This window comes from Protopterus annectens, chromosome 2.part1 (genome assembly GCF_019279795.1).
Source record: "Protopterus annectens isolate FY-2018-M chromosome 2.part1, PAN1.0, whole genome shotgun sequence".
Lineage (NCBI taxonomy): Eukaryota > Metazoa > Chordata > Ceratodontiformes > Protopteridae > Protopterus > Protopterus annectens.
Window position 1 is genome coordinate 1,382,573,105 of NC_056729.1, and position 27,944 is coordinate 1,382,601,048.

Sequence of the window (27,944 nt, forward strand, 5' to 3'; positions counted from 1 at the left end):
AGCTCTTTAGAGTACTTGCATGCCTTTGGTAAAATTGTACAAAGCCACTCCAATAGCTTTAGCCCTCGGCTATACTACCAACTAGATAATAACATTGCACAGTAATAATTGGACACCCTTTTAAGGGCCTCTGAGTAGATGATAAATATTAGTGAGTGGTGAGGATTGAGGCTCCGTGATTGCTGGGCCAGGGCATGGGTGTCACAAGCCTCATGGACAAATTTGAAATGGATTGGAATACAGTCAACTGAGAGGCCACAGAAGATTGAGCCTCAGCAATAGTGGTCCCTGAAAGGGATTTTGAAAGTTACTTAATCAAGTCCCCTTGCAGTTTGATAAAATGTGCCAAGTAGTTCAGCTACCTAAGGTCAAAGGTTGTTGATGCATATACATGCTTCCCAATTCTGTCCACCACCCTAAACTTCCTGTTAGGGAAATGTACAGAGGTTTGTTCACAACCCATCCATGGGCACTCCACTTACTTCAGAATTCCTTCCCAATAGATGCAGCCAGAATCCAATCTGGCCTCTTAGGGATTGGCTCAAATGAGTCAGGTGCCTTCCACGCCCAACTAGAGACCAAATCAATAAGCTCATTGGCGGGCAGAGTAACCCAGGAGTTAGACAGGCCAGCATCAAAGGCCTCCAGAAATACAGATTCCTCTGGTGAAGGGTTACTGGAGAACAAACTACCTCTCTGCTCAAGGATCTCATGAATGTCTTCAAATGAGACATTTCTGAAGGTGATTGTGGACCCTTCATCAAAATCAGTATCCTCAGTGATTGACTCCTGCAGAGAGTCTAAGTGCCTCCTTATGCACTTCCTCTTCCTAGGGACTTCCACGGTGGGATGTTCTGGTGAAGTGTCAAAAGAGAACATAAAGCTCTGCTGGGTGGTCTAGGGTCCTTCAGTTGGCTGTCCCTGTGGCATGCAATGATGTGGCTCTAAGTAAAGAGACATTTGGGAACCACATTGGAGATCCAAGGAGATTGGATCCACTCATCATGTCGGAGCAGAGAATACTCTCTTCACTATCTCGAAGGCAGATCACTCTGGACAGAAAGAAGACTTCAGCTCTGAAAAGGCAGGCTTCTGGACCACTGCCTCCCTCTGTCCCAAGAGCAATCTCCCAAAGGAGGAAGTCAGCACTGAGCTATTCAATGACAAAGGTCAGAGGGGCAGAGACAGCTCCAAAACCTTCAGAGTCAACTACGCCTCAGACCTGACAAGGCAGCTTTGGCTGTGAGAGTCATTCAGATCTGAAGATGTTGGAGCCGGTACACTCAGAGAAAGCTTTGGATTTGAAGACAAGGGTAATCTTTAGATCTGAACAGGACGGGCCCAGAAGGTTCAGATCCGAGGACTCAAACAACCAGACGGATCAGAGAAGCAGCAAGCAGTGGTGGCGTGGTAGGTGGATGGGCTTCCTGACCCAAGGGGATAGAAGCCGTAAGAATACCCATCTGTATCTGTGCCAAAAGGAACCTCCTCATTATTCTGTCCACATCTTCCTCAGTAAAACTCCTGGAAGAATGAGATGAGGCAAGGGATGATGAGCTGGAACAACATCTTTCCAAAAAAAGGAGAGGGAATCCTGCAATGTACTCGGTCCAATGTTGGAGAGTATTTTGTGCTAGGTAGGATCTTCAGACCTGAACTTGGATCCATTGATTTTTTTCGTCAGATCTGAAGAACTTGGTTGGATTAGAAGGAGAATGGATCTGAACAGGTTTCGGATCCAATCTTGGCTTTTTCTTTGATGGCTCCAAAGATTAAGTCGAGGAAGTAGAGGTTCTCAGAGACTTAGTCATAGGCTCCTTAGTTTTTGTTTTGGGAGACTGAGCCCCAGAAATAGCTTCAAAGGTAGATGGAAGCAATCCCTTTAATATTAATGTATTCTTCCAGTTGGCTAATGCTCTAGGATTGAAGTTCTTACAAATTAAACAATCCTCTTGGAGATGATAAAGGCCCATGCAGTAAACACAACACATTGGCATCTGAAAGGTTTTGTGCCCACACTTTGGACATTTTTTAAAACCGGAAGGTCCTTTTTCAGACATACTGGGAACAAGAAAACGGTAAACAAAGAAATAAGAAATTTTTTTTTTAAAAGAATAAAGTGAAAAAAGGGAAACACCAGCAATGGTAAGAAAGACTATGCTAGCATTTAGGAAGAGCAGAAAAAAGGGAAGAATTACCAGCGATGGTAGAGAAATATTACAAGGTGCAAGTGGATAAGGGAGTAATATAATAAGATTTACAATAGAAAAAGGGGAATTTTTTTAAGAGAAAAAATACACTTATCTGAGAAAACTCGAGCTAATGTAGACCTCTTCTTTTCACGAGAAGTGGCAAATGAAATCTGAGGTATGTTAGGGATTGGTGCATTATGAGAAAGAGGAGCTCAAGAGTTTTTTTGGTGGCCACAAGCTTTAGTAACGGCCAAATCAGACCAGAGGATCGGATCTGAACCCAACAGTTTTCATTCTGTCCTCAACTAACATCAGAAAAATTTATACCAAAGGTGTATGGCCACAAGGAGAAAACAAAAGTTTTTGTCAGTGAACTACAATTCATAGGGCCATAAACAGAAAGTGTGTTTCCCGACCAGTTCTACTAATATAATATAAAAACTCCAGAAGGTACTTACCAAGAATCATTATGGTAAAGAGGTCTCTGTACATGAAGCTGAAGAGAATTGGTACGTGCCAAGCTTCCACACCAACAATGGCTGTCACTATGTACACAAGAGAAATTGTCTGCAAAATAAACAAAATGGACAGAGTCAAAGAAATGTTGTTTAGAGGAATCAAAGGTCCATTGTTCAGGAAAAACAATAAGATAATCACAAGATAGTCAGTGAGAATTAAAAGATTTTAAAGCATAAAAGGAACTAAAAGCTTTCATGGTAAGCAAGAAGTCCGCTACAAATGGCATCAATATCTACCCCAACAAAGCACGTATTTATTGACTTAGTCCAAACATAAGTGGCAGAGAGAGACATACCACATCAGCACCATTTCAGAAACTGAAAGAGGAAACGTGGCAATTAAACATTTCCCCCATCTGAACTTGCGCACTCACACACACTCGCGCACTCACACACACACTCGCGCACTCTCGCGCACGCACTTGCGCACTCACACACGCACTTGAGCTCACACGCACTCGCGCTCTCTCACACGCGTGCGAGTGTGCACTTGCTCACTCTCTCTCACACACACACACACACACACACACACACACACACACACACACACAAACACATAGGTTCATAGGTAGGTACTAGGCTATTGGCCCTAGGGCCCATACAAGCCTAGCCAAAAAATGTACCCTGGCTTTCGCCACCCAAGAAAATTATTTTCCTGTGCCCCTGTCGAGCAGAGCCACACAAGTGATCCCCGGGGTGAATTTCCCATTTCCCATCCAATCATCCAATCATCAAGATTTTTCTTGAAGAGTGCTAATGAGGAGCTCTGTTTGACATAGATAGGTAGTCTGTTCCAGAGTATGGGAAGTCTCTGGGACAGGAATCTATCCCTCCAGCATGTTCTGTTTATTGTGGTGACAAGGTTTAGGTGTGTAGCTCGGAGGGATTGGGATTTCTTTAAGTGGAGCATGTCCAACAGCTCTGGGTTTGACATAGCTTTGTATGTTAGGCAGAAATCGCCCCCGAGTAGGCGATATGAGATGGAGTAAAGCTGTAGTTTTTTGAGAAGGTCTGCATAGGACATCTGTTTGAGGCTAGTAATCCTCTTTGTGAGGTACTTCTGTGGTCTTTCCAGTTGTTGTAGATGTCTTGTGAGGTACATACCAAAAGGGGCATTGTACTCTATAATGAGTCTAATGAGTGATGAATAGAGGGGAGCAATGACCTCTTTTTTTTCTGGATGAGAATCCTTTTGTGATGAGATGAGACACATAGAAGGATTTCCTGACCACTGTGGCGATGTGATTATCAAAGGAGAGACTACTGTCCACCTGTGTCCCAAGGTCTCATCACATTTTCGGCATTAAGTAGACTACCAGCTATGTGGTAGTTCATGGGTACAGAGTTTTTACCAAACGGGATGACAATACACTTTTTGGTATTGAGCTTCAGGCCATGGCTTTGACATCAGGTATCTGTCTCAGTGAAGCCCTTTTGTAGTTTGTCCACATCTTTAGGAGTTTCGATTACGGCTCCTAGTTTGCAGTCATCTGCAAACTTTGTTAACCAAAGACCTTCTGTGTTGGCCTGCACTTCAGAGAAGTAGATACCAAACAGGAGAGGACCCAGGACCGAACCCTGTGGTACTCCACTTGTCACTGGTCTGATGTCGGATTTGGAATCCGCTACTTTCACAGTGTGGGTTCTGTCTGTGAGCCAGTTGGCAACCCATCTTGTGACATAGGGATTTATACCTAGTTTAGTGAGCTTATCTATAATTCCAGAGTGGGGGATGGTGTCGAAAGCCTTGGCGAGATCTAGATAAGCTGTGTGAACCATTTTACCCTCATCTATGGCTTTGGTGACTGCTTCAAACAAGTCAATCTGGTTTAGGAGACGTGATCTGCCTTTTACAAATCCAAACTGGGTAGGGTCCAGAATTTGGCACACTCACACACTCACGCGCAACTCTCTCACACACTCACGTGCAACTCTCTCACACACTCACGTGCAACTCTCTCACACACTCACGTGCAACTCTCTCACACACTCGCACTCGTAAACCACTTGAGAACTTGGCAAATGAAATTCTGGTCATCTACTTCAACAAGATTATGCACTGAAACAAAGCAGGACTTGGGTCATAAAAGATCCCATATTAACAAGATAATGCCTTTTTATGACAGGGTCACAAGACTGACAAGAGGGAAAAGTTAGCAAATGTTATCTAACTTCAGAATGATTCAAGGCAGTTAACGGAGTGATTGACAAGGTAACATTAAGTAGGTTTACAAATTATAAAGGCAAGAAAAAGGCTAGCTGAGTTGACACAGATTGTAAAACTACCACAGCACTAGGTGTTGTCACACCATAAAATTAAACAATGGAGCCTGTGTAAGGAAAAGGCACACATTTTTATGCCATCAGGCAACATATGTAACTGGGCACTCTGTTAAATAGTGCAACCTTTCCAAGAGGACTTCAGAAAACTGGGGAAAAGTGTGTGGCCTGCTACTTGCTTTTCTACACAAAGTGCAATGCATTACAACTTACTAAGTAGATTCAACAGAGGTTTAACTAGATTTCAGTTGTTTGCTTCACATGAATAGCAGCATCAAGGGTTCATAATCAAAACTCCTCAAGCAAAGTATGGAGGGATATGCTGAGATATTCAGAAATTATAGCTTTTGACATTCTTTGAAGCAAAGTTGTCCTATGCCAGTATGAAGAACTGTGATAAATCTGTAATACCATACCCAGGAACAAAGGGCTCAACTTAGGATAACCTTCAACATTATTAACCATGTAAGCAACAGAATCAGTCATCTGGAGTTGGCAGGGCAGACCTTATGAGATGGGCATAATCAACAGTCATCTAGGATCAAAAGAGCAGACCTTATGAAAACCATACGCAGCATACGCTTACATTATCTTTATCCATAATAAATAATTGACTGTTCATAAGCAGCAGTGACAGTCCAACAGAGAATGGCACATGAAAACATTAAAAACATTAAACCCTGATGACTTTACTGTGGCAAAGATAATAACACAACCATAGTAAGGGTAAGTAAAGAAAGTGATAAGGTGTAGTTACATATAATGGATTTAATACAGCAAGTTTACAGGATGACCAAGTCTCCAGTAGGAACAGCAAGGCTCTGAGACATAAGTCACAGGGAAATATCAACAAAATGTTGTGTAAGTAAACTTACCATAACAGTACAAGTTCTCATAGATCACTGCTGAAGTAGTCTAAGCTACATTGGTTCTAGCCTTGCCCAAGATGTGACCAATGACCAGCTTTTTATGTTCCTAAACTGTTGCTGACTCAATGGCTGAAAGTAGAAAGAACCCAGGAGATAGCTCACACAAATAATGAATAACCAGAGGCAGTCCAGGCATTGAAAAGGGCACAGTTTTTACAGTCGCATCAACTAGAAAATATTTTCCATTTATAGATATTTTATTTTCTAGTACATTGTTTTCACCTCTTTTAATATCTGGTGCACATCTACCACATTTTTTTAACCTGCTTTAATACATGATACAGTTCCTTAAAAGGTGTCTAAAAAGGTATCAGAACTCTATCATCCAGGCAATCAATTGGAAGCGCTTTTCAGGTTGGGGTGTATCAAACAAAACCTGTCTTGTGTGAATAAATTTATTCTGTGGGGAAGCTTGTGGGTAATTGCCTTTGGCCATTGGCCAGTTTCAGAAGGGAGAACTGATGTTGCTTGGACTAAAAGGGAATCACCATCACAATCTTTGGAGAGTCCTTCTGAATCTTGCTAGCAACTGCCTCAGGAGAGATGTCTGCCACAGGGGGTGCAGCAAAAGTTTCAGGCCTAGGTTTCTTGCCTTCCGCTTCACAAGCGACTCGACCTCAGGCCCTGAGGAACCCTCCCATAGCACTTTTTACAAGGAGTTTCAAGTGCCAGTTCTCTAAATAAATGGAAAGGGAAGCTAACCTGCTACTCAAAATTTTAGGCACAAAGGCCTGACAGCTGGAACAAAATTTGTGATCATGGAAGACCCAAGGCAAAAAAGGAACTGCTAATGATTGTCTTTATGTGGCATCGGACATCCACATTGACATTTGCCTTTCTTGGATGACAATAAACCTAACCACAACAAAAAAGGTAAAAAAAATGATTCCCCAACAGGGCACTTATCTGAAATGCTGAGATAACCATTTCAGTGAACACACCGTATGTAGAGGTGAAGCATCCGAACTGGCAACCAAGAAGTTCAGAGGATGGTATGTGTGTACATCACTTTTATGGCCAACATCCAATAGCAGCCTACGTGCAACGTACCTCGTACCCCTAAATAGTAAAAGTTTTGTATACTGGGAGACATCTGGTCATTGCTGCAAGCCACTCTCACATGTTAAGAATACTGCAACAGAGGAATAGGACATCCCTGGCTATCAACAGAAAGGCACACAGGAAGATTCCCAATCATGGCAATGAGAGGGCATACACCTTCCAGGACAGTTTGCAAGGAATCCTAAAACGAAGCTGTGCGTTTTAAAAGGAGACTAGCAGAGCTATCTGCAGTGCTCCCCATAGACAGCTCAATTTCTGGAAGACCTACAGCTGCAATTTCCATTCATGGAGTTCTCTCCTGGTCCCGATCAGCTGGTCTGCTACAAGATTTTGCTCCGACAACATATGAAGTCTGACTAGTCAGTCTGAACAATGTTTCTTCCGCCCAGGCAAAAATAATACGATCTGTAAACCCTTGTTTATGTAACCACATCACTGTGGCATTGTCTGCTAATCTATCAACTGTCTAGAGACTTTTGTAGAATGTCCATAGTTTTACCTCATATTTTTTAGTCTGTTCTTCACATTTATTATTTTCTTCCAAATGATTGAGGACTGTAGTCACTAAATAATGAAAGGCATTTGAATTTCAGAGTTCATATCTACTAGAAAATGCATGCTAAAACAAAAGCTGTTATTCTAGCAATCATTTAAGCCTACAAGATCAATATTTAAAATGTGTGCTTGATTTTGGGCCTTTGTCCCCAAATTACTTTTGGTTTTGTACAAAACTCTCGTGTTAGGGGGTTAAAAAGTATAAAAAAATTATCTGAGATTACTTGCAGAGATCCTGTGGACCATAATGCTTTAAGGCTTTTAAGACATATACAACTACCAACATCTCTGACATTTATGTTCCTCTGTCTGTTCTTTGGAGTTTCACTGACCATGCACTTTCACCCCTTTTGAAACTGCTCCCCAAGCAAAGTCTGAAGCAACTGCTGTGACAGATTGGGAGGGAGACTGAAGAAAGCGATACCCGGACTGAGAACTAGCCTGCCCCACCAAAGTAACTCCACTTTGACAAGCCCCAGAACTGGAATATGAAAAGATAAGGTGTGAGGACGTCAAATCTAGGCTGATTGAATTCTTCTCATGTGAAGTCTGGCCAAGGGAATCATGAGAGTCATAGAAGCCATGAAACTCAGAATCCCGAGAAATTCCCTGGCAGAAGCCTAAAACTGGCTAGAGAAGTCCAGAAGATTTCCTTGTACTGTTCTACCCTGTCCAATAGAAGAAAGGATTTCCTAGGGACAAATCTAGAAGACATAAAAATAGCGATTAGGGTGGGATGAGAGATGATTTCCTTCAGTTAAAACACCAGAATGAGTTTCATGACCCATAAGGGAATCCTGACAACTGGAAAAATATCTGCAAATATAAGACAATTGTCCAAATATGGAAAGATGTGAAAACCTTGAAGTCTGCAGTGAGCAATCACTGGAGCCAGACACTCTGTAAATACTCTTGGTACACAGGACAGACCAAAAAGGTAAGACAGAGAAAAGTACAGTTGTGTAAAATCTTACCATAACAGTAGATTTCCTACTCTTCACTGAAGGGATCCCCTGCCAAGAGTAGCCCAACGTCCGGCCAGTATACCAGAGCCTTAGTATTTCAAGGATGTTGTTATGTCACATGTATGCTCCCCGTTCACAGTGTATGGCATAAAGATGACATATGGACATGCACACCTCAGAACAGGGAGTAGAGAAAAGGAGGAGGAGGGAGGAAAAGAATAATGCAACAGTGAAGAGAAAGACATCTACTGTTATGGTAAGATTTTACACAACTATACCATGTCCTTCCATATCACTGCTGCAGAATTCTTTACTAAAACGAGACTACAAACAGCTCAAGAGGAATCCTGGGATGAGGAAGGCCCAGAACAGCCATCAAGAAAATGATGCAGATTAGCTCTGGCAAATCCAGCTCTCACCCTGGAAACATCTAATTTGTAAAGCTTAGTAAAACTATGGACAGAGGTCCAAGTAGCAGCCACAAGGATGGAATTGGTATCCAAGCCTTTGAAAAAAGCACTAGAGGAAGCCAACAGCCTTTACAAAAGCAGAAAAGCTTTTCCCATGAAAGGATTAACAAAAATAAATGGCCTTAGAGATCATCCATGAAAAAAAGAGTTTGTTTAGAAACAGCCAAACCTAAAGATCCAGGATGAAAAGAAACAAAGTTACACAGACGTGTGACTATCTTAGTCTTATCCCAATAATATCTGAGCTGTCTATGCAAATTCCAAGGTATGAAAAACCTTCTCACTAACACACCGTGTAGAAGGGAAAAAAAGTGAGCAAATTAATAACCTGAGACAAATCATTAATCACCTTGGGCATAAAAGAAGGATTAGTATGAAGAGACACCCTGTCCCTGTGAAGAACTAAAAAAGGAGGAATAGTCATAAAGGCATGAAGCTCAGACACCATCCTAGAACAATCTCCAGGTGCAATGCTGCAAGAAAGCTGAATTTGCAGCTCTAAAGGAGCCCAAGTCAATTTTTCAGGTACAAAATTAAAGGTCTCAAGAGGAGGAACAGGCTTCCTGGGAAGCCTAATATGAAGGATTTAAGAAACTTCTCTGTAAAAAACTTCTCCAAAGTCAACTTCATGCTACTCAAGTCAGAAATGACAAACTTCATGACACCCATGCAGACGAGAACAGAAAGTCTGACTGCTGAATCCTACACTAAGGCACTGTACGAGCACATCCACTCGTGCATGAATCGTGCCTTCCCAAATACAACCAAGACTCTCTCCTCCAAAATAAGGAAACCAATCTGGTGGTCCCCTGCCATAAACAAACTTTACAACAAAAGGAAGAAACTGTTGCAGGAAAGAGGAAAATCCCAGGATGCAAAAAACTCCCTTACCAGCCTCAGTAAGAAGATGAGATACCGCATAAAATCCTCCAAAGCTAGTTACAAAAATAAAATTACCAAAGATTCCAAAGACTACCACAATGCATTCTATAGCTATGTCAAGAATCTAAATGGCAATGCTCAGATCTGCTCTGAGCTACAACAGAATGGCATTAAAAAAGAAGTTATGTATTCACCATAATATTCCATCTAAGTAGTTGTATTTCATTTGTCTTCAACCTGTGGGTTAAGGATCCATATCGGATCCGAGCCTTCAACTTTTGGTAGCATCAGCTCTGAGCTCCAAACTCCTCACCTTACCCATAATACACCTCCACTGCCTTCCATCCCCAGATCAAGTTTGCTGAACCTATACGGAGAACCTGATCTGATTAATTTACTTGTGACCTATACTGCAGCCTGTAGGCTGATCATGCACCAAGGTCCGGGGTAAGGAGGGAGGGACGGTTGAAGACAAATGAAGTACAACTACTCAGATGGAACGTTATGGTGAGTATATAACTTCTTTATCTGAAGTAGTTTACTTCATTTGGTCTTCAACCTGTGGGACAAGAGTCCCCAGCTACTAAACTCCTGGGTGGCCCTCATGGAAGTATATTCCAGAGCACCGTGGAACCAAAGGATGCTCTCCTCCTGGAAGTCAAATCTAATTTGCAATGGGAAATAAATGTATGAGATAAGGACCAAGTAGCTGCAGAACAAATGTCATTCAGACACTCTAGACCAAAAAGCCACAGGCGTAGCCATGGACCTAGTGGAATGAGCTTTTACCTGACCTGGAGGAGACATGCCTCTGGCCTTCTAGACCTGCAGGATGCATAAAGAAATCCATCTAGCTATAGTGACCTTGGAGATTTTTTCCTTCTATAACAACTGATCAGATTTACGGAAATTTTTTTGTCCTGTGTAAATAGAATCGTAACTGTCTATGAACATCCAACATGTGGAGTTTGTATTCCATCTTGTTCGTAAAATTAGGAAAAAAACACAGGCAAATTAATAGTCTGATTGATATTGACTGGTGATGCCACCTTAGGAAGAAAGGATGGATTGGTTTGAAGGGAAACTCTGTCTTTGTGAAAAATCATGTACGGAATTTTGATGGACAAGGCCTGCAATTCTGAAACCCTTCTTGCAGAAGTAAGTCACCAGAAAAGCTGTTTTCCAAGATAAAAATTTTAGATCTGCAGTTGCGGCAGGCTTGAAAGACAGAGTGACCGCAGCTTGAAGAACCATAGTAAGGTCTCACGGGGGAACAGGATCTCTGACCGGGGGGGCGTAACAAAAAGGTGACTTTGATAAATGCTTTACACAGTCTGGAAGACGTTAAGGAGGCAGAATTCTCCCCATATGAAAATGAGAAATGGCAGCCAAATGAACTGTGACAGCAGAAGAACTAGCTCCGTGCTGGAAAATATCAGCTAGAAAATCAAGAATGTCGGAAATAGGGGCTGTGAAAGGGTCTAAACTCCTTTGAGAGGCCCAGAAAGATAAACATTTCCACTTGCTGTGATAAACCTTCCTAGTCAAAGACTTATGAGCAGCTACCAAAATAGATCTAACTGAGGAGGATATTCCGGGAGTCCTAACAATTACAGGAACTGGAGCAGCCAAGCTGTGAGCTTCAGGCTGTCTAGACTCAGATGAGGCACCCCTGAAGGGTGTGAAATTAAATCCTGAATGGGATCTAGGATCCAAGGTGGAGCCAGAAGGTAAGAGCAAAGGAAGGGAAAAGTACAGTTGTGTACACTTAGCATAAATGTAGATGTTCGAGTGTATTAAATGTTGCAGTCATTACATTTGGGTTATCTGCTTGCAGTAGCCCTCAGCTGGCCTGATTAACAAAGTCTTGAGTCCTGCGTTGGTTGCTGTCCCTTCTTTCATGATGTAAGGTCGTCAGGGGTATAAAACATGTAGCCGATGCCATTACATCAGTTTTCTTGCTCCAGGTGTCAGGTGCCCCCCTAATGGGAAGCAATTAAATATATAAATACAAGAATATATCTCCAACAAAAAAGCAAATACGCCAAAAAGCTTTGAGCATAGTAAGAGAGAGTAGAGGTATAGCCAAAAGAAGAAAGGGGGCTGGAGGGTGGGTAACCAGGACTGCAACAGTGAATACACTCGAACATCTACATTTATGGTAAGTGTACACAACTGGACTATGTTCTTCGTGTTTCACTGTTGCAGTCATTATATATGTGTAGATTCCCAAAGCTAAGGCTGGGAGGAAGAATTTAAATAGAATTAGGACAAGATACAAGGCCCTGCAAGACTGCAGTGGCAAAACCAGCTCTGGATTTAGAGAAAATTGGCAAATGATAATGCTTGGTGAAAGTATGTACAGAACTCCAGGTAGCAGCTTCTAGGATGTTCCTAGTAGGGATGCCCCTGAGCAAGGCTGTAGAGGTAGATGCAGCCCTGGTGGGATAGGTTTTCCATGGTACTTATAGCAGAAATGAATGCAGTGACCTGTCCATTTTGAAATGGTTTGTTTTGAAATAGCTTTCCCCTCTGTCCATGCAGCAAATGCCACCAGCAGTTGTTCAGATTTCCTTTGAGGTTTAGTCCTGTCCAAGTAGAATCAAAGTTGTCTGTGCACATCTAAAGAGTGCAGTACCCGTTCCTCTTTGTTCTGTGGGTTAGGAAAGAATGCAGGCAAATGAATTGACTGATTAAGAGCCACACTGGATACCACCTTGGGCATGAAGGAGGCACTGGTTCTAAGGGACACCCTGTCCACATGAAAGATGATGAAAGGTTCTACTGCCATAAGGGCCTGTAATTCAGATACCCTTCTTGCAAAAGTGATTGCTAAAAAAAAAGCGGTTTTCCAGGAAAGAAATTTTAAATCTGCAGTAGCAGCTGGCTCGAAAGGTGGAAGAGTGAGTTTTTCCAAGAAAAAGTTAAGATCCCAGGCTGGAGATGGAGCTCTCCTGGGTGGCCTTAAATTTTAGGCCCCTCTGAGGAACTGCTTGAGCGGTGGGTAAGAGAAGAGGGGAGGCTCTGTGCTATAATGAGCTGAAATGGCGGAGGCATGAATTTTGATGGAGGAAAAGGAAGAGCCCTTATGAAGCATCTCAGTCAAGTATTGTAGAATCTGAGGTAAACTGGGCACGTGTTCATTCCATGAGATTGGTTCCCGGCACAAAATCTTTTCCATTTTGCAGCATAAGATTTTCTAGTACTAGGCCTCCGTGCCTCTAAAATGATATCTATCACTGATTGACTGAGGGATGGTAAAGGATAGATTAGGTAATTAGCCACGCTGCTAGGTTCAGGGTTTGCAGCTGAGAGTGCAGAAACTGGTTCTCCTGCTGAGACAACAGGGAAGGAGTCTGAGGCAGGTGCCATGGAGCCAAGCGTGACACACCACGGGTGCTTGGGCTGAAGGAGGGTCTCTGTGTTCATCAGTGGCAGTGACTAACATTGAGCAGCTTCCCTGCCCCCCGTAGAGGTGGTTACTGACTTGAAACTGTAGTTTTATTGGCCACTAGGGGTCATTTCCATAACTCCTTCATTTGTCCTCAGAGGAGTGGTTTAAGGCAGTAACTTGTAGTTTATTGGCCATTTTGGGTCATTTCCTGTCTTTTCCAGCCCCCTGCTATAAAGCACGCTTTAGCGCGCATTAGCGCGGAGTTGCCACTGTTGCACACTATGGCAGCTCCGGTTAAGCAGGTTTAAACTATTCGGGCTACCTAAAGTCCACTCTTCAAATTTTCCCTTAAAACTACCTCCCTCGAACTATACTACTGATCTAATCAGCGTATCCTATAATTAAAAAGATCATCTCTACTTGACTCCAAGTAGACTATTCTCTATCTGTTAAACGTAGCACTTGCTCCTACAGTACTTATTACCTTGATACGGCACTCTTGTCATAGATAGTACCCCAAAAAGGCAACCCCCCATTTCTCGGTCATCCACGTCCACCAGAATCTTTTTTAAAATTTTTTTTGTCTATTCCTTCTAGCATGTCGAGGGATCAGTTGCTAGTGTCCTCTCCTGCTCAGCTGGTGAACCTGGGAATATTGAGGCAATGTTACAATTGCCTCATGTACACAGACAACCCTCTCCTCCTCCCACAAAACACAAATACATGCGAGAGATGCAACTATACGGCCAAACTGGAGGCTGAGCTCTCTCAACATAGGACTGGCAAGACCAGTCAGGAGGAGAAGGTTACCACACACACTATAGACCCAGTCTCACATAGTACCATTACAACCTCAAATCATACACAAACACACAAAGCCATACTCGGAGGCTCTGATCAAAAATCTACCAAAACAGCAGAGGCCACCAAAGCAGACACCCAAACAACCACCACCTCAGAACACAACACCTGCAACACATAGACCTCACAGTCAGAGTGTCAAACAGTCACAGCCCTTAAGGCCAAACACAATGCCAGACACACTAGTCATTGGTGACTCCATAGTCAGACACACTGACGTCCCGCTCACCAGACTGAGTAAGGAGAAGGTCACAGTAAGCTGCCTGTCGGGCGCTAGAATCCGCCACATAACGCAAGCACTCAGGTCTCTCAACAGCAGGTACAAATATGACTCAGTCATTGTCCACGCTGGTGTAAACGACCTGAGACGTACCTCCTTGGACTACATGAAAAGAGACATTGAGGAGCTCTCTGATTATGTAGCCCAGGCAGGTATGACCCTGACCTTGAGCAGTATCCTACCTTCACCAAGAATGATGCCACAATACAGAGATAAGATGATCAGCTTTAACAATTGGCTTAAACACTGGTGTCATTCAAAGGGGATCCAGTGTCTGTCTGCCTGGGATGACATGCTGGACAAGCCACGCTGCTTCGCAAGGGACGGCTTGCACCTGTCACCCTGGGATTCGGATATTGGCAAAGGCTCTTGCCACCCCATAGTGCCTTTTTAGGCAAGGCTCAAATTCTAAACCTACCACCCTAGAACACAAAAAGGAAAAAACTAAGGGTAATGCTGCTCAATGCCAGAAGTCTAAATCTCAAAATGCACGCACTCGAGGCCCTTCTCAGTATGGAGAACATCGATGTCTGTGCTGTGACAGAAACCTGGTTCAAGGCTCCTGAGAGCACCCCAGCGCTATCAGGTTTTACCTCATATCATGCGTTCCCCAAAATCCGGACAATACCAAGAAAGGAGGGGTATCCATATTCATCAAGGACACCCACACCTCAAGACTGGTGGCAACGACGATGCATCTGAGACCATCCAGGTGCAATTAACCATAGGCAAGACTGCTCTGCAAATTGTAGCATGTTACAGGCCACCCTCACAAACTCAGGAACCTCACATGGCCTTCCTGAAAACACTAGAGGGGATAAATGTATCACCAAACACCATCATACTAGGTGACTTCAATTACCCTAATATAGACTGGGAACACTACTCAAGCCCAAACACCCTAGCCCAAAAGTTCCTGGAATTCATAAACTCAAATGCCATGGAACAACTAGTCACCATCCCCACAAGAGGAGATAACATACTTGATCTCATCATCACGAACATGGGAGCACAATGTTCAACACCGGAGGTGTACCCCTCACTGGTGAGATCAGACCACAAACTAATTTCGCTGGAGGTCCTCATCCCACCCCCACCTGAAATAAAAAAGACCACAGTAAAGAACTTCTCAAAAGCCGACTTCACACTTCTAAAGACTAGTGTGGTCTCCTTTAAGGCCCACGAGCCGGCGGAAAACAGTACTCAAGCCGCTGAATCACTTACAAATGCCTTCTACCAGCACCTGCAGGACTGCATGGATAAGGCAATCCCAAGCAAAACAAAGACTCTTTGTAACAAAGGCAAGCGTCCAGTCTGGTGGACCCCAGCCATAAACAAACTCTACAACAAAAGGAGGAAGCTACTACAAGATAGAGCAAAATCCTTAAAAGGTAAGACACCCTTGATCACTATAAGTAAAAACTAAGAGCTCTCATAAAATCATCCAAAGCAAATTTCGAGAGAAAAATAGCTAAAGACTCAAAAGACAGTCATAAGGCCTTCTTTAGCTATGTTAGAAACCTGGGAGGAAACTCCGAGATATGCTCAGAGCTAGTTCAAAATGATGTGAAGATTACTGATCCTACAGACATTGCCAACATACTGGCTGACAGGTTCAGTGCAAACTCCCAAAAGGAGAGATATCTATACCAAACGATTGCAGCCCCCCAAACATCTCCAGCGCCCAAGTGAGAACTGCTCTCTCCAAAGCAAAAAACACAGCATCCATGGGACCTGATGGTGTCCCCGGCTGTGTGCTCCATGAACTCAATGAGGAATTAAACCCACAGCTAGGACAGCTGTTTAATCAAAGTCTTACCTCTGGATACGCCCAGGAGTGGTGCACTGCAACTGTGGTACCACTTCACAAAGGCGGTGCCTCCACCGACCCTGGAAATTACCGGCCCATTAGCTTGACAAGCCTTATCTGCAAAGCCATGGAGAGGATCATAATGGACCTCATAAATAAAGACATAGGAAATTGCAGACTTTGGATCCAACCCAGTTTGGCTTTGTCAAAGGCAGATCATGCCTTTTAAACTTGGTTGACTTTTTGAAACAGTCACCAAAGCCATTGATGAGGGAAAGGCAGTCCATACAGCCTACCTCGATCTGGCTAAGGCCTTCGATACAATACCCCACTCGGGTATCATTGAAAAACTCATCAGCTTAAATGTCAACCCATACATCACAAGATGGGTTGCAAACTGGCTGAGTGACAGAACCCACAGGGTCAGAGTTGCTGGCGCCATGTCAGACTCAAAGCCTGTCACAAGTGGTGTCCCACAGGGCTCAGTCCTGGGCCCACTCTTGTTTGGCATCTACTTTTCAGAAGTACAAGCAAACACAGGAGGGTTATGGCTGACAAAGTTTGCAGATGACTGCAAACTGGGCGCCATAGTAGAAAACACATCTGACACAGATATCCTTCAGAAGGGTCTCACAGAAACGGATAACTGGTGCCAGAGCCACGGCCTAAAGTTAAATGCCAAAAAATGCATAGTCATACCCTTTGGGAAAAACAAGGTTACCCCTAGCTACCAAATCGGTGGCAATCCACTGAGCACAGAAGAAGTTATCAGGGACCTGGGGACCCAGGTTGATAGTAGTCTGTCATTCGACACCCATGTAGCTAAAGTAGTTAGGAAGACCTTCTACATTGCCCACCTTATCATGAAGGGATTCTCATCTAGATCAAGGGAGGTCATAGTCTCCCTTTACTCATCACTCATCAGACCAATGATTGAGTACAATGCCCCATTCGGAATGTATCTGACCCGACACTTGCAGCAGCTGGAGAGGCCACAAAAGTTCCTCACCAAAAGGATAAAGGGTCTCAAAAATCTGTCCTATGCTGCCCGACTGAAAGAACTCCAGCTCTATTCAGTCGCACGCTTGCTCAGAGGTGACCTTTGCCTAACATACAAGGCCATGTCAAACCCAGATTTGATGAATATGCTTCACCTCAAAAATCTAGATCCATCAGAGCCACAAGGGCGGAGACTTAAACCTTGACACGGCTATTAATAGGACGTGCTGGAGGGATAGATTCATCACCCAAAGACTCCCTATGCTGTGGAACAAAATCCCGGTACATGTGAGGCAGAGCACCTCGCTGGCCTTGTTCAAGAGAAATCTTGACCAATGGATGGGAGATCGCAGATATACCCCAGGGATTACCTCAGTGTCACTGCTCGACAGAGGCACAGCAAAATAATGGGTATAGTTCCCCATACTAAAGGGGTGGCGTAAGCCACAAAACGATGGGCTAGGCTTGTAAATGCCCTCGGGCAGATAGCCTAGTATGAACCTATGAACCTATGAAGAGTGAGTACCAGTGTTGGCGAGGCCAGTCTGGTGCAATTAAAATAGTCCTTGGCTTGTCCTGTTTGATCTTTAGTAGTACCTTGGAGAGCAGAGGAGGAAAGGCATAAACTGATAGGTTTTTCCAGCTGAAGGATAAAGCATCCACTTTCCAAGCTAGCTTGTGGGGAATCCTTGTGCAAAATTTGTCCAGTTGATGGTTCTGGGGGGAGGCAAACAGGTCTATATCTGGGCTCCCCCATTTGCTTCTCAACATGTTGAAAATCCTTGGTTCCAGTTTCCACTAGTGTGGATCCATGAGGTTTCTGCTTAGTCCGTCTGCCAATGTATTTAGTTTTCCTGGCAGGAATTGAGCTTGTATATTCACTTGGTAGCTCAAGGCTGTGTTCCACAATGCCATGGCTAGTCTGCAGAGGGGGTAAGAATGTGTACCCCCCTGCTTATGTATCACATGACAATGTTGTTGTCTGTCTTTACCACTAGCTGTCCTGGAAGAATGTGGTCCTTGTCAGAGTATTCTGTACAGCTAACATTTCCTTTTGATTTATGTGCAGGTGCATTTGACTTGGGTTGCATTTGCCCTGAATGCAATTCCTTGCCAGGTGAGCACCTCATGCATAGTCTGATGCATCTGTTAAGATTTGGGCGGCAGGGGGTAATGTGAATGGAAGTCCCCTGTTTTGGTGGCAGGCCTCTGCCCACCAAAGGAACTCTAGGCGTAGGCAAGGTATGACAGGAATCCTTGCTTCTAGATCCTGTGAATGTTGATATCATAGGCTTTTGCGATACCATTGTAGTTTCCTCATATGCAGCCTTGCATATGGAATTAGAAGAATGCAGAAGGCCATGAACCCCAAGGCTTGCAGTATTTGCCTTGCAGATAGCTGGGTTTTTGTGGCCACTTGTCTGAAGTAGGTTGTCAAATGAATCCGTTTCTCTGGCGTGAGGAAAGCCATCTGGGAAGTTGTATTCAAGCTTGCTCCCAGGAATATAATTTGTTGACAGGGTACCAGGTGTGATTTTTTTTTGTTTATGGTGAACCCCCGACAAGTCAGTACCCTTTGAACAAAGGCCAGATGATTCAAAAGAATGTCCCGGCTTTCTGCCTGAATTAGATAATAGTCAAGGTATGGGTATATTTGAATATTTCTTTGCCTGCAAAATGCAAGGACTGGAGGTAGGCACTTTGTGAATACCCTGGGCGCAGTAGATAAGCTAAAGGGCAGTGCAGAGAACTGATAGTGTGCGTTTTGCCTGCTTTGAAGCAAAGTTATCTTCTGCAAGATTCCCCGATAGGGATGTGCAGGTATGCTTCTTTTAAATCTAGTGTTGCCAACCATGCATTTTTGCCTAGCATAGGAAGCAGCTAGTGAAGAGTCAGCATTTTGAATTTTGGAATCACCAGAAAGGTGTTTAGAGAAGAAAGGTCCAGGATAGGATGCCGTGTATTGCCTTTTCTGGGTACCAGGAAAAGTCTCGAATAGAAACCTTGTCCCTTTTCCTCTTCTGGTACCAACTGAATAGCCCCCAATGTTTAAGAGAGAGAGTACTTGATTTTGGGAATCCACCCACTGATTTGGGGGTAGATCTGGCCACCTGCTTGGTGTTGGTAACTTGTGGAAGTGAAATCTGTATCCTTGGGACACTATTTAAAACCCATTTGTCCTGGGTAATGAGTTTCCAGTTTTTGGCCTGCAGACCAATCTTTCCGCCTAAAGGAGCATTCAGTTAGGAAGTGCTTGGAAGTTTTAGAAGTCATCGAGACAGTTTTCCATAGGGGGGAGTCTTACTACTCCCAGATTTGGGTGCGGAAACCCCCCACTGCTTAGTCTTGTGTGTCCCTTGGGACTGAAACCTGGTGTTTCTGCTGTGTCTGGGTTTGGCTTGAGAAGACCTGGAAAGGGCTGGAAAGGACCAATGTTTGGAGGGACAGTGCCTACTAAATCTAGGCGGCTGAACTTAAGAAATATTTAACAGTTTGCATAGATGTAGCTTAATCTTCCATCTTTTTAAGAACTTCCTCAGCCTTGTTGCCAAACAGGCAGTCCTGATTTAAGGGAACATCCAACAATTTAGCATTAACATGATCAGGCAAAGATTGCTCCTTAAGCCAAGCATGCCTTCTGAGCACAGACCCAGTAACAGCAGCCCTGCAAGAGGCCTCTAATGAATCAAATCCACATTGCAAAGTATGTTTTCCAACCTGTTCAGCAGAAAGCATTACATCCTGTAATTCTTTATTTTCAGCACAGTCAGGAATCAACATCATTTTCTGTTTAAGCAATCTAATAACATGTTGTTGATAATTTAACATATGAAACTGGCAGTTTAAAGCCCTAATGGCCAAGGCTGCAGAAGTGTAAACCTTCTTACCCCATCTATCCGGCGCCCTGGAATCTCTATCAGTGGGGGTAGGATTTTTAGCAGTAGAATCCTTAATGCCCTTGGGTCCCTGTGAAATAGTCTCTGGATCCGCAATAGGATTTTTAAAAAGGAACTTGTGCGAATCAGGAACCCTGTAATATCGGTCAGGTTTTCTGAGAGCAGGAGGCAAAGAATCAGGGCCAAACTAGATTCTGAAAAGGCATCATCAACAATGTCTAGTACAGGAGGTACAGCTAAAGGTCTATGCTGAGGCAGGAGTAAGAAATCCCTAAGCCTCTTTTTTGAATCAGAAAAATCCTGGGTTTCCCAGTGGAAATGCTCCCTTAGAGTACGTAAGGTCTCACCAAAAGAAAAATCCTCTGGAGGGGAAGCAGAGGGAATACAGTCCTCTGCATCAGAATCCTCATAAGTAGATAAGGGCAAATCCAGATCATCAGAAGAATCAGAAAAATCAGAATCCTGGTCAGAAGATTCATAAGCAACGTCAGTCCTAGGTCTCTTAGAAGGGGGAGGTTGGCTTCCCCTGATTAGAGTTATAAGATCTTCAGCCATTCTTATCATTTGTTTCTTAGGCATAGAGGCCTGAGCATGCGGCCTGGATGTCGGTTTCTTAGGCATGGTTCAAGATTTTGGCCTAAATGAAGAAGGAGGCGTCTGTTTAATATGCAAGTCTGTAGGCCTGAATGCACCCTCAGAAGCCGGTGCCTGCACAGCGGCTCCAGACCCATCCAAGGTAGAGACATCCGCAGGTTCTACAGTTGAAGCATCTCGTGGCATACCAGACTCCGAATGGGTCTCAGTAGAGGCCTGCGAGTCAGAAGTAGCGAGTATCGATGGCTGCGAAAGTGCCTCACTGAGTACCGGCGAAATGGTGACTGGCTTAGGAGAAGCGTCATCGGCAGGTTTGGACCTCGGTGGGCTGTCTCTGTCTTTATCTTTGCATTTTTTCAGAATCCTGGCAGTCAGATGGCTAACCGATGACATTTCTGGATAATTAAACTGAGAACTGAAATATTTAGTGGCGAAAATATACCAACGACAGTACGAATGAAAATATTTGTGAGGTATTTGTTTTCCACAAGTAATGCAATTATTAACTTTTACTGACATCGGAAAGGAGCAAGAAAAAGTTTCCCCAACAGGGTACTTATCTTTAGTTGAAGACTTCGGTTCTGAAACTCGAAAACGAAAATTTCAGGAGTCGGACGACCGGCACTTACAAACTGCTTCGGCTTCGGGCACCGCATGGCAAGAAAGACTGGTGTAATGGTGTCGGCTGCATGTTTTATACCCCTGACGACCTGACATCATGGAAGAAGGGACAGCAACTGATGCAGGACCCAAGACTTTGTTAATCAGGCCGACTGAGGGCTACTGCAAGCAGATATTCCAAATGTAATGACTGCAACAGTGAAACACGAAGAACATCCATACCTGGCGAAGCCAGAATGGGGGTAATGAGGATCACTTTGCTCCCCAGTCAACGAGCTTTCTGCAGAAACCTCGGAATGATAGGTACTGGCGGGTAAGCATACAGAAGACTGGGAGGCCAAGCATGAACTAGAGCGTCCCGAGGGGACTCCCCTGGCAGGGGGTACAGAGCGAAAAACTTGGTGCACTTCGCATTGGAAGTAGATGCGAAGAGGTCACAGCAAGGCTAACCCCACTCGCTGACGATCTGTTCCGCTACTGAAAGACTCAGAGACCACTCGTAAGGCATCAGTATGGTCCGACTTAGCCTGTCCTCTAGAATGTTGGACCGTCCCGGAATGTGCGTTGTGATGAGAAAGCGACCGGTGGAAATCACCCATTCCCACACTCTCATGGCCTCGTGGCAAAGGGGGTAAGATCTGATCCCTCCCTCTTTGTTGATATACCAGACCACTGACATGTTGTCTGACTGAATAGCAATTGTCCCCAGAGGAAGAAAGGCATGAAGGGCCTGCAATGCTAGAAAGGACCACCCTCATCTCTAGGACATTTATATGCAAGCTGGTTTCTATGGGGGACCACAGACCTTGGACTGTGCTGCCCGAACAATGCCCCACCCCACCTGAGTTGGGAGGCATCCGTGGTCAATGTGGTTTGAGCCAGGGCTGGAACAAAGAGTAGTCCCTCCAAAATGTCCAGAGAGCTCATCCACCATATGAGAGATGACCGATGCACTCGACTGAGTTGAATAGGATAAATCAATGGCAGGTCCAACAGGGACCACTGAACCGCTAGGGTCCACTGCAGAATCCTCATGTGTAACAGAGGACATGGGAGAAGAGTAATGGTTGCCGCCATCGAGCCTAGGGCCCTCAACACCGACTCTACCATTGGAAGATGAGAACGATAGATCAGGGAGACATGCATCCTCAGGTTTTGAACTCTCTCCAAGGTCAGGAATATTTCGCACTGAAGAGTGTCTATCCTGGCACCAATGTAGTCCATCACTTGAAAAGGATCTAGGAAGGATTTGGACGTGTTGACTGTGATCTCCAAATGCAGGGCAAGTGTTAGGAAATAATCCCTGGTTTGGAGCAGTAGACGCCTGGTTGGAGCAGTTTGGAGCCAATCGTCCAGGTACGGATAGACCTGAATCCCCTGAAGCCTCAGGTGATCCACTATGACCACAATCACTTTGGTAAACATCCAGGGGGTTGTGGTGAGACCAAAGGGTAGGGCTCAAAATTGGTAATGATCGACTCCTAGCCGGAAGCGGAGGAACCTCCTGGAGCTTCTTTGCATTTTTATGTGACAGTAATCATCCTTTAGGTCTAACGAGCACATCCAGTCGCTCTCGTGCAGGTACGGCATGATGGACTGTAACGTCACCATCCGGAACTTCTCTTTGGCAACTGACAGGTTCAGGGTAAATAGGTCCAGAATGGGCCTCAAGTCCCCCGTTTTCTTTGGCACCAAAAAGAACCTGGAGTAGAACCCAATGCAGACTGATCTGGGGGGACTGTTTCCATGGCTCGTTTTACTAGCAGCTTGGACATTTCCTGTGCTGCAGCCTCCCTTTGCGTGGGTGGTACATCTGGGAGGTGTCTGGGAAATATAGGGGAACCCACAAAGGGGATAGAGTATCCTCTGGATATGATTTGAAGCACCCAGCGTCCGTTATGGACTCCCATACTGCTGGGTGCAAGGACAATTGTCCCCCGACTGCCTCCAGAGTAGAGCAGTCGGGCAACCACTCAGGGTTGCTGCCTGGGTATGTCCGAGAAAGGTACTCTAGACACAAAGTTCTGCGGACCCCCTCTGCCTCTGGGCCAGCGTCTATTCTGTCCCCCTCTGCCTCTGGGGGAAGAAGAGCCCTGAGTGTTCTGGGAATACTGAGACTTCCAGAACCACATCTTTTGCCCTCTCTGGTTCCTAGAAAAGGTCCTTTGAGGGTTAGAGAAGCGGATCCCGACGGCAGACGTCTTCCCATCCTTCTCACTCTAGACTAATGTCTCCTTAACAGTCTTACCGAAGAAAGTGTAGAACCGTCATAAGGGGCATTGGCAAACGACGCCTTGAAGGGTTCGGAAAATTGACATAACCTGAGCCAAGCGTTATGCCTCATGGACACGCCGGACCCAGCCACCCTTAGCCACTCCTTCCATAGCATGGGAGAGGAGTCGCATGGATGTGTTTGATACTGCTTTTAGAGTGGCCATTCCCGCGGAGAACAAAGTCTTGTCCTCCTACATGGACTTGGGGGGAGACGACTCCAGCTCCTTAACTAGGTCATGTTGGAGTCTAGTGACATGAGCCAAATAATTCAGCACCCTGATCGAAAAGGTAGCTGAAGCGTACACCCGCTTCCTTAGGTGGTTCATCATCCGTGACTCTCGGTCAGGAGGGTGGACAGAGGAACTCTCCTGGGCAAGTTCCTTCTTAATGGCTGCTGCTACCACCATGGCATCCATGGGGTAGCCCTTATTCTATGATGGCCTATCAATGGGGGCTTAAGATTTTATTGGGTTGCTTGGGGACAGACTCCATGGTGTCCGGTTCCTTCCATGCCCGCGAGGTGACCAAATCCACCAAAGGAGCCGCTGGAGAGGACACCCAGGAAGTAGATGGGCCCATGCCAAAAGCCTCGAAGAACACAGACTCATCAGAAGATGGTTTGGGGGCAGACCAACCTCCCCGCCGGCGCAGGATCTCCATGAGGTCGCCAAAAAAAGACATCCTCGGGAGGTGATCTTGGGGAACCCTCTCCATCTAAATCAGTGTCCTTGGTGAGGGACTCTGGGGAGTTCAAGTGCCTCCTCTTGCACGTATTCTTGCGAGGCACATCCATCTCAGGTGAGGCTCTCCTCAAGGGGAATCGTCTGAGGCTCTTTGAGCATGGGCTGTCCCCTCTGGTAAGACAATGGGGACCGTAGACAGAGCTGAGGGGGTCTGGGAGGAGGCTGAGGGGGCAGTCAGGGGTCTCGATCCGATGGAGAGGACCCTTTCTACCACATCGAATGCCAAATGAGAGTGCACCACCTGGGAAACCAGTAAGGAGGTAGGTCTCCCCAGGTCCGACACGAGAATCAGAGCTCCAAGGGACGGAACCTGGCCTGACAAAGTCAGAGCCAATGGAAAAGGTTCCACTCCCTCGATCAGACACCCAAGCTCCGGCTCCAAGAGCGGCTCAGATCCAAGCCGGTCGGATCTGAAACGCTCCAGGCAGCTGTTAGTGTCGAGGAAACTGGTACAGTCGGTGCCGACACCTGACCAAAGCCAACCTCTGATCAGAGTACTCCAAAGCCGAAGGTCGGATTGGAGAAGGAGAAATGGGCTGAAAGAAAGGAAGCGAGATCCCCCCTCCAAAGGGAGGTGGGCTGGCAAGACCCTCATCTGGATCTGTGTACAGATAAAGCGCCTCATCATCTTATCCAGATCGATGTCCAACAAGGAGCAGGTCGATCGTGATGAGGTCATGGACTCTGACCTGGCGGGTCAGGGTACCAAGGCTTGAGAGGCTGGACGTGTCTCCTCCAGCTCCGGGGAGAACCTCGGAGATCAGAGCCAAGGGGAGTCACGGGCCCTTGGAGTTTTGCTTGGAGAAGTGAGGTCCGGGACCTCTTCCTCTTTCCCTCATCTTCGATTCTCTCTCCCTTTCTCTACCCCTCTTCTGCTCCACTGCGCAGGCTTAGATACAGGAGGATGAGTCCCAGCCTGGGAGAGAGGAGAAGCTAGAGGAAGAGAGGAGGGAGAGGTGGCCACAGCAGCTGCTGTGACCGAAGCCGACGACAAGGAAAGAGAGTTGGAAGGAGGAAGACCTTTGAGGGCCAACTTGGCCTTCCTATCCTTTAGGGTACGGGGGTTGAAGCCCGCACAAATACTACATTCCACGCTCAGATGGACCACACCCAAGCACAAAACACAGAGTGTGGCCTTCCGCTGGGGAGAGCTTATGGCCACACACTGTGCAACGCTTTGAACACAAGCTTTTCAGCCGTAACAAAAAGAGAGCCTAAATAAAAAAAAAAACAGGCAAGATCTTTCTAAATTACAACACACACACACACACTCGCTACAGAGAACACGGGGGGGGGGGGGCTACTACCTACACTACAGAAACAAATTACTCTAACTACCTAAAACCACTAACATTCAACGCACCAAGAGAGGGGGAAAAAAAGGGAACCTATACTAACTCCAATCTGAAGAAAAAAAAACATTTTCCTACTCACAGAAAGTTTTATAACCCACTGCTAGTTGCAGCTCAGAAGAGACTATGTGAAGCAAATCGCGGCAAATGACATCTGGGGATGGTAGGCAGTGGAGGTGTATTATGGGTAAGGGGAGGAGTCTGGAGCTCGGAACTGACGCTAGCAAAAGTTGCCGGCTCGGATCCGATACGGATCCGTAACCCACAGAAATGAAGTAAATTACTTCAGATTATACTGACCCCCAAGGATATTGCCAATATCTTGGCAGATCGATTTAGTGCCAACTTCATCCCCTCTCACCCCCTAAAGGGCCCCTCTCAATACCGAAAGATTGCCAAATTCCAGTAATAACTGCCACACAGGTAAAAACTGCACTCTCCAAAGCTAAGAATACAGCATCCATGGGACCAGACGACATCCCGGGCTGTGTACTACATGAACTACAAAATGAACTGGCACTTCACCCAAGTGTCATGTTTAATCATAACCTCACCTCAGGCTTCGTGCCCACTGAGTGGCGCACAGCTACAGTTATCCCACTCCACAAGGGGGGATCCACCTTGGATACTGAGAACTACTGCCCTATCAGTCTGACGAGCCTGATCTGCAAGGCCATGGAATGTATTATCATGGACCTTCTAAACAGACATTGGCAACCTTCAAACACTGGACCCCACCCAGTTTGGGTTTGTGAAGGGCCGATCTTATCTCCTGAACCTGACTGACTTCTTCAAATCAGTCTCCAGAGCTGTGGACGAGGGTAAGGCAGTCCCACACAGCCTATCTAGACCTTGCCAAGGCCTTCAACACCATCCCGCACACTGGAATCATAGATAAACTTACTAAACTGGGCATTCATCCCTACATCACTCAATGGGTTGCCAAATGGCTTACTGACCGAACCCAGACTATAAAAGTAGCAGACTCCATATCCAGCTCCAGACAAGTGGAGTACCTCAGGGTTCAAACCTGGGACTGCTCTTGTTTGGCATCTACTTCTCTGAAGTACAGGTCAACACTAAAGGACTCTGGCTAACAAAGATCACAGATGACTGCAAACTGGGAGTCATTATTGAATCCCCAAATGATGTGGATATTCTACAAAAGGGCCTTACAGATGCTTGGTGCCAGAGCCATGGGCTCAAGCTCACTGCCAAGAAATGTATAGTTATCCCCTTTGGGAAAAAACATGTACCCGTGAATTACCACATAGGTGGCAGTAGACTAAACACTGAAAGTGTGATAAGAGACTTAGGGACACAGGTGAATAGTGGTCTGACCTTCGAAAACCACATCGCCACAACAGTCATGAAATCCTTCTATGTGGCACACCTCATCACTAAGGGTTTTTCTTCCAGAAAAAAGGAGGTCATTGTCCCACTGTACTCATCCCTCATTAGACCCATTATAGAATACAATGCCCCATTTGGTATGTATCACTCAAGACATCTGCAACTGGAAAGGCCGTAGAAATACCTCACTAAAAGAATCACAGGCCTAAAGCAGATGCCCAATTCCCTATGCTGACCATCTAAAAAAACTCCAGCTATACTCTGTCGCATATCGTCTACTCAGAGGCAATCTCTGCTTAATATTCAAGCCCATGTCAAACCCAGAGCTGTTTGGACATGCTACACCTAAAGAAATCCCAATCCATCAGAGCCACACGCTCCAGGGATCTAAACCTTGTCATCATAATGAACAAAACATGGTGGAGGGATAGGTTCCTGACCCAGAGACTCTCCAGACTCTGGAATAGACTGCCCATACATGTCAAGCAGAGTGCCTCTTTGGCCCTCTTCAAAAGGAACCTTGACGATTGGATGGGAGATAGGAAATTCACCCCAGGGATCACATCAGTTGCCCTGCTACACTGGGGTCCAGGGAAGTAAATATTGTGGGAAGAAATAGCCAGGGAATTGTTATGGCTAGGCTTGTATAGGCCCTAGGACAGACAGCCTAGTACCAACCTATGAACCTATAAATTGTTTGACCTCAAAGCTAGAGAACAAAGGAGGAGTCAAAGGCAGAGAAGCAGAAATAGCTGAAAGAGGAGCTTTAACTGAAGAGTAAGCTAAACCAGCATGGAGTAATTCACACAAATAAGCGAACCAGAGGAACTGCTGCATAAAATGGATCCTGGTTATGAGCAAGGCACCAGATTGAAAATCTATTCCATTTGCACACAAGATTTCCTAGTAGTAG

At 45.2% G+C, this 27,944-nt stretch overlaps 1 protein-coding gene across 1 annotated transcript in view; it reads right to left on the reverse strand.

Annotated features, from left to right (window-relative positions):
* Positions 1-27,944, reverse strand: part of SELENOI (selenoprotein I) — a 1,061,441-nt gene that overhangs the window by 636,278 nt on the left and 397,219 nt on the right. The window contains exon 6 of the mRNA XM_044062854.1: positions 2,651-2,759. Coding sequence (XP_043918789.1) covers positions 2,651-2,759 — 109 coding nt within the window. The remainder of the gene's footprint in view (positions 1-2,650; positions 2,760-27,944) is intronic.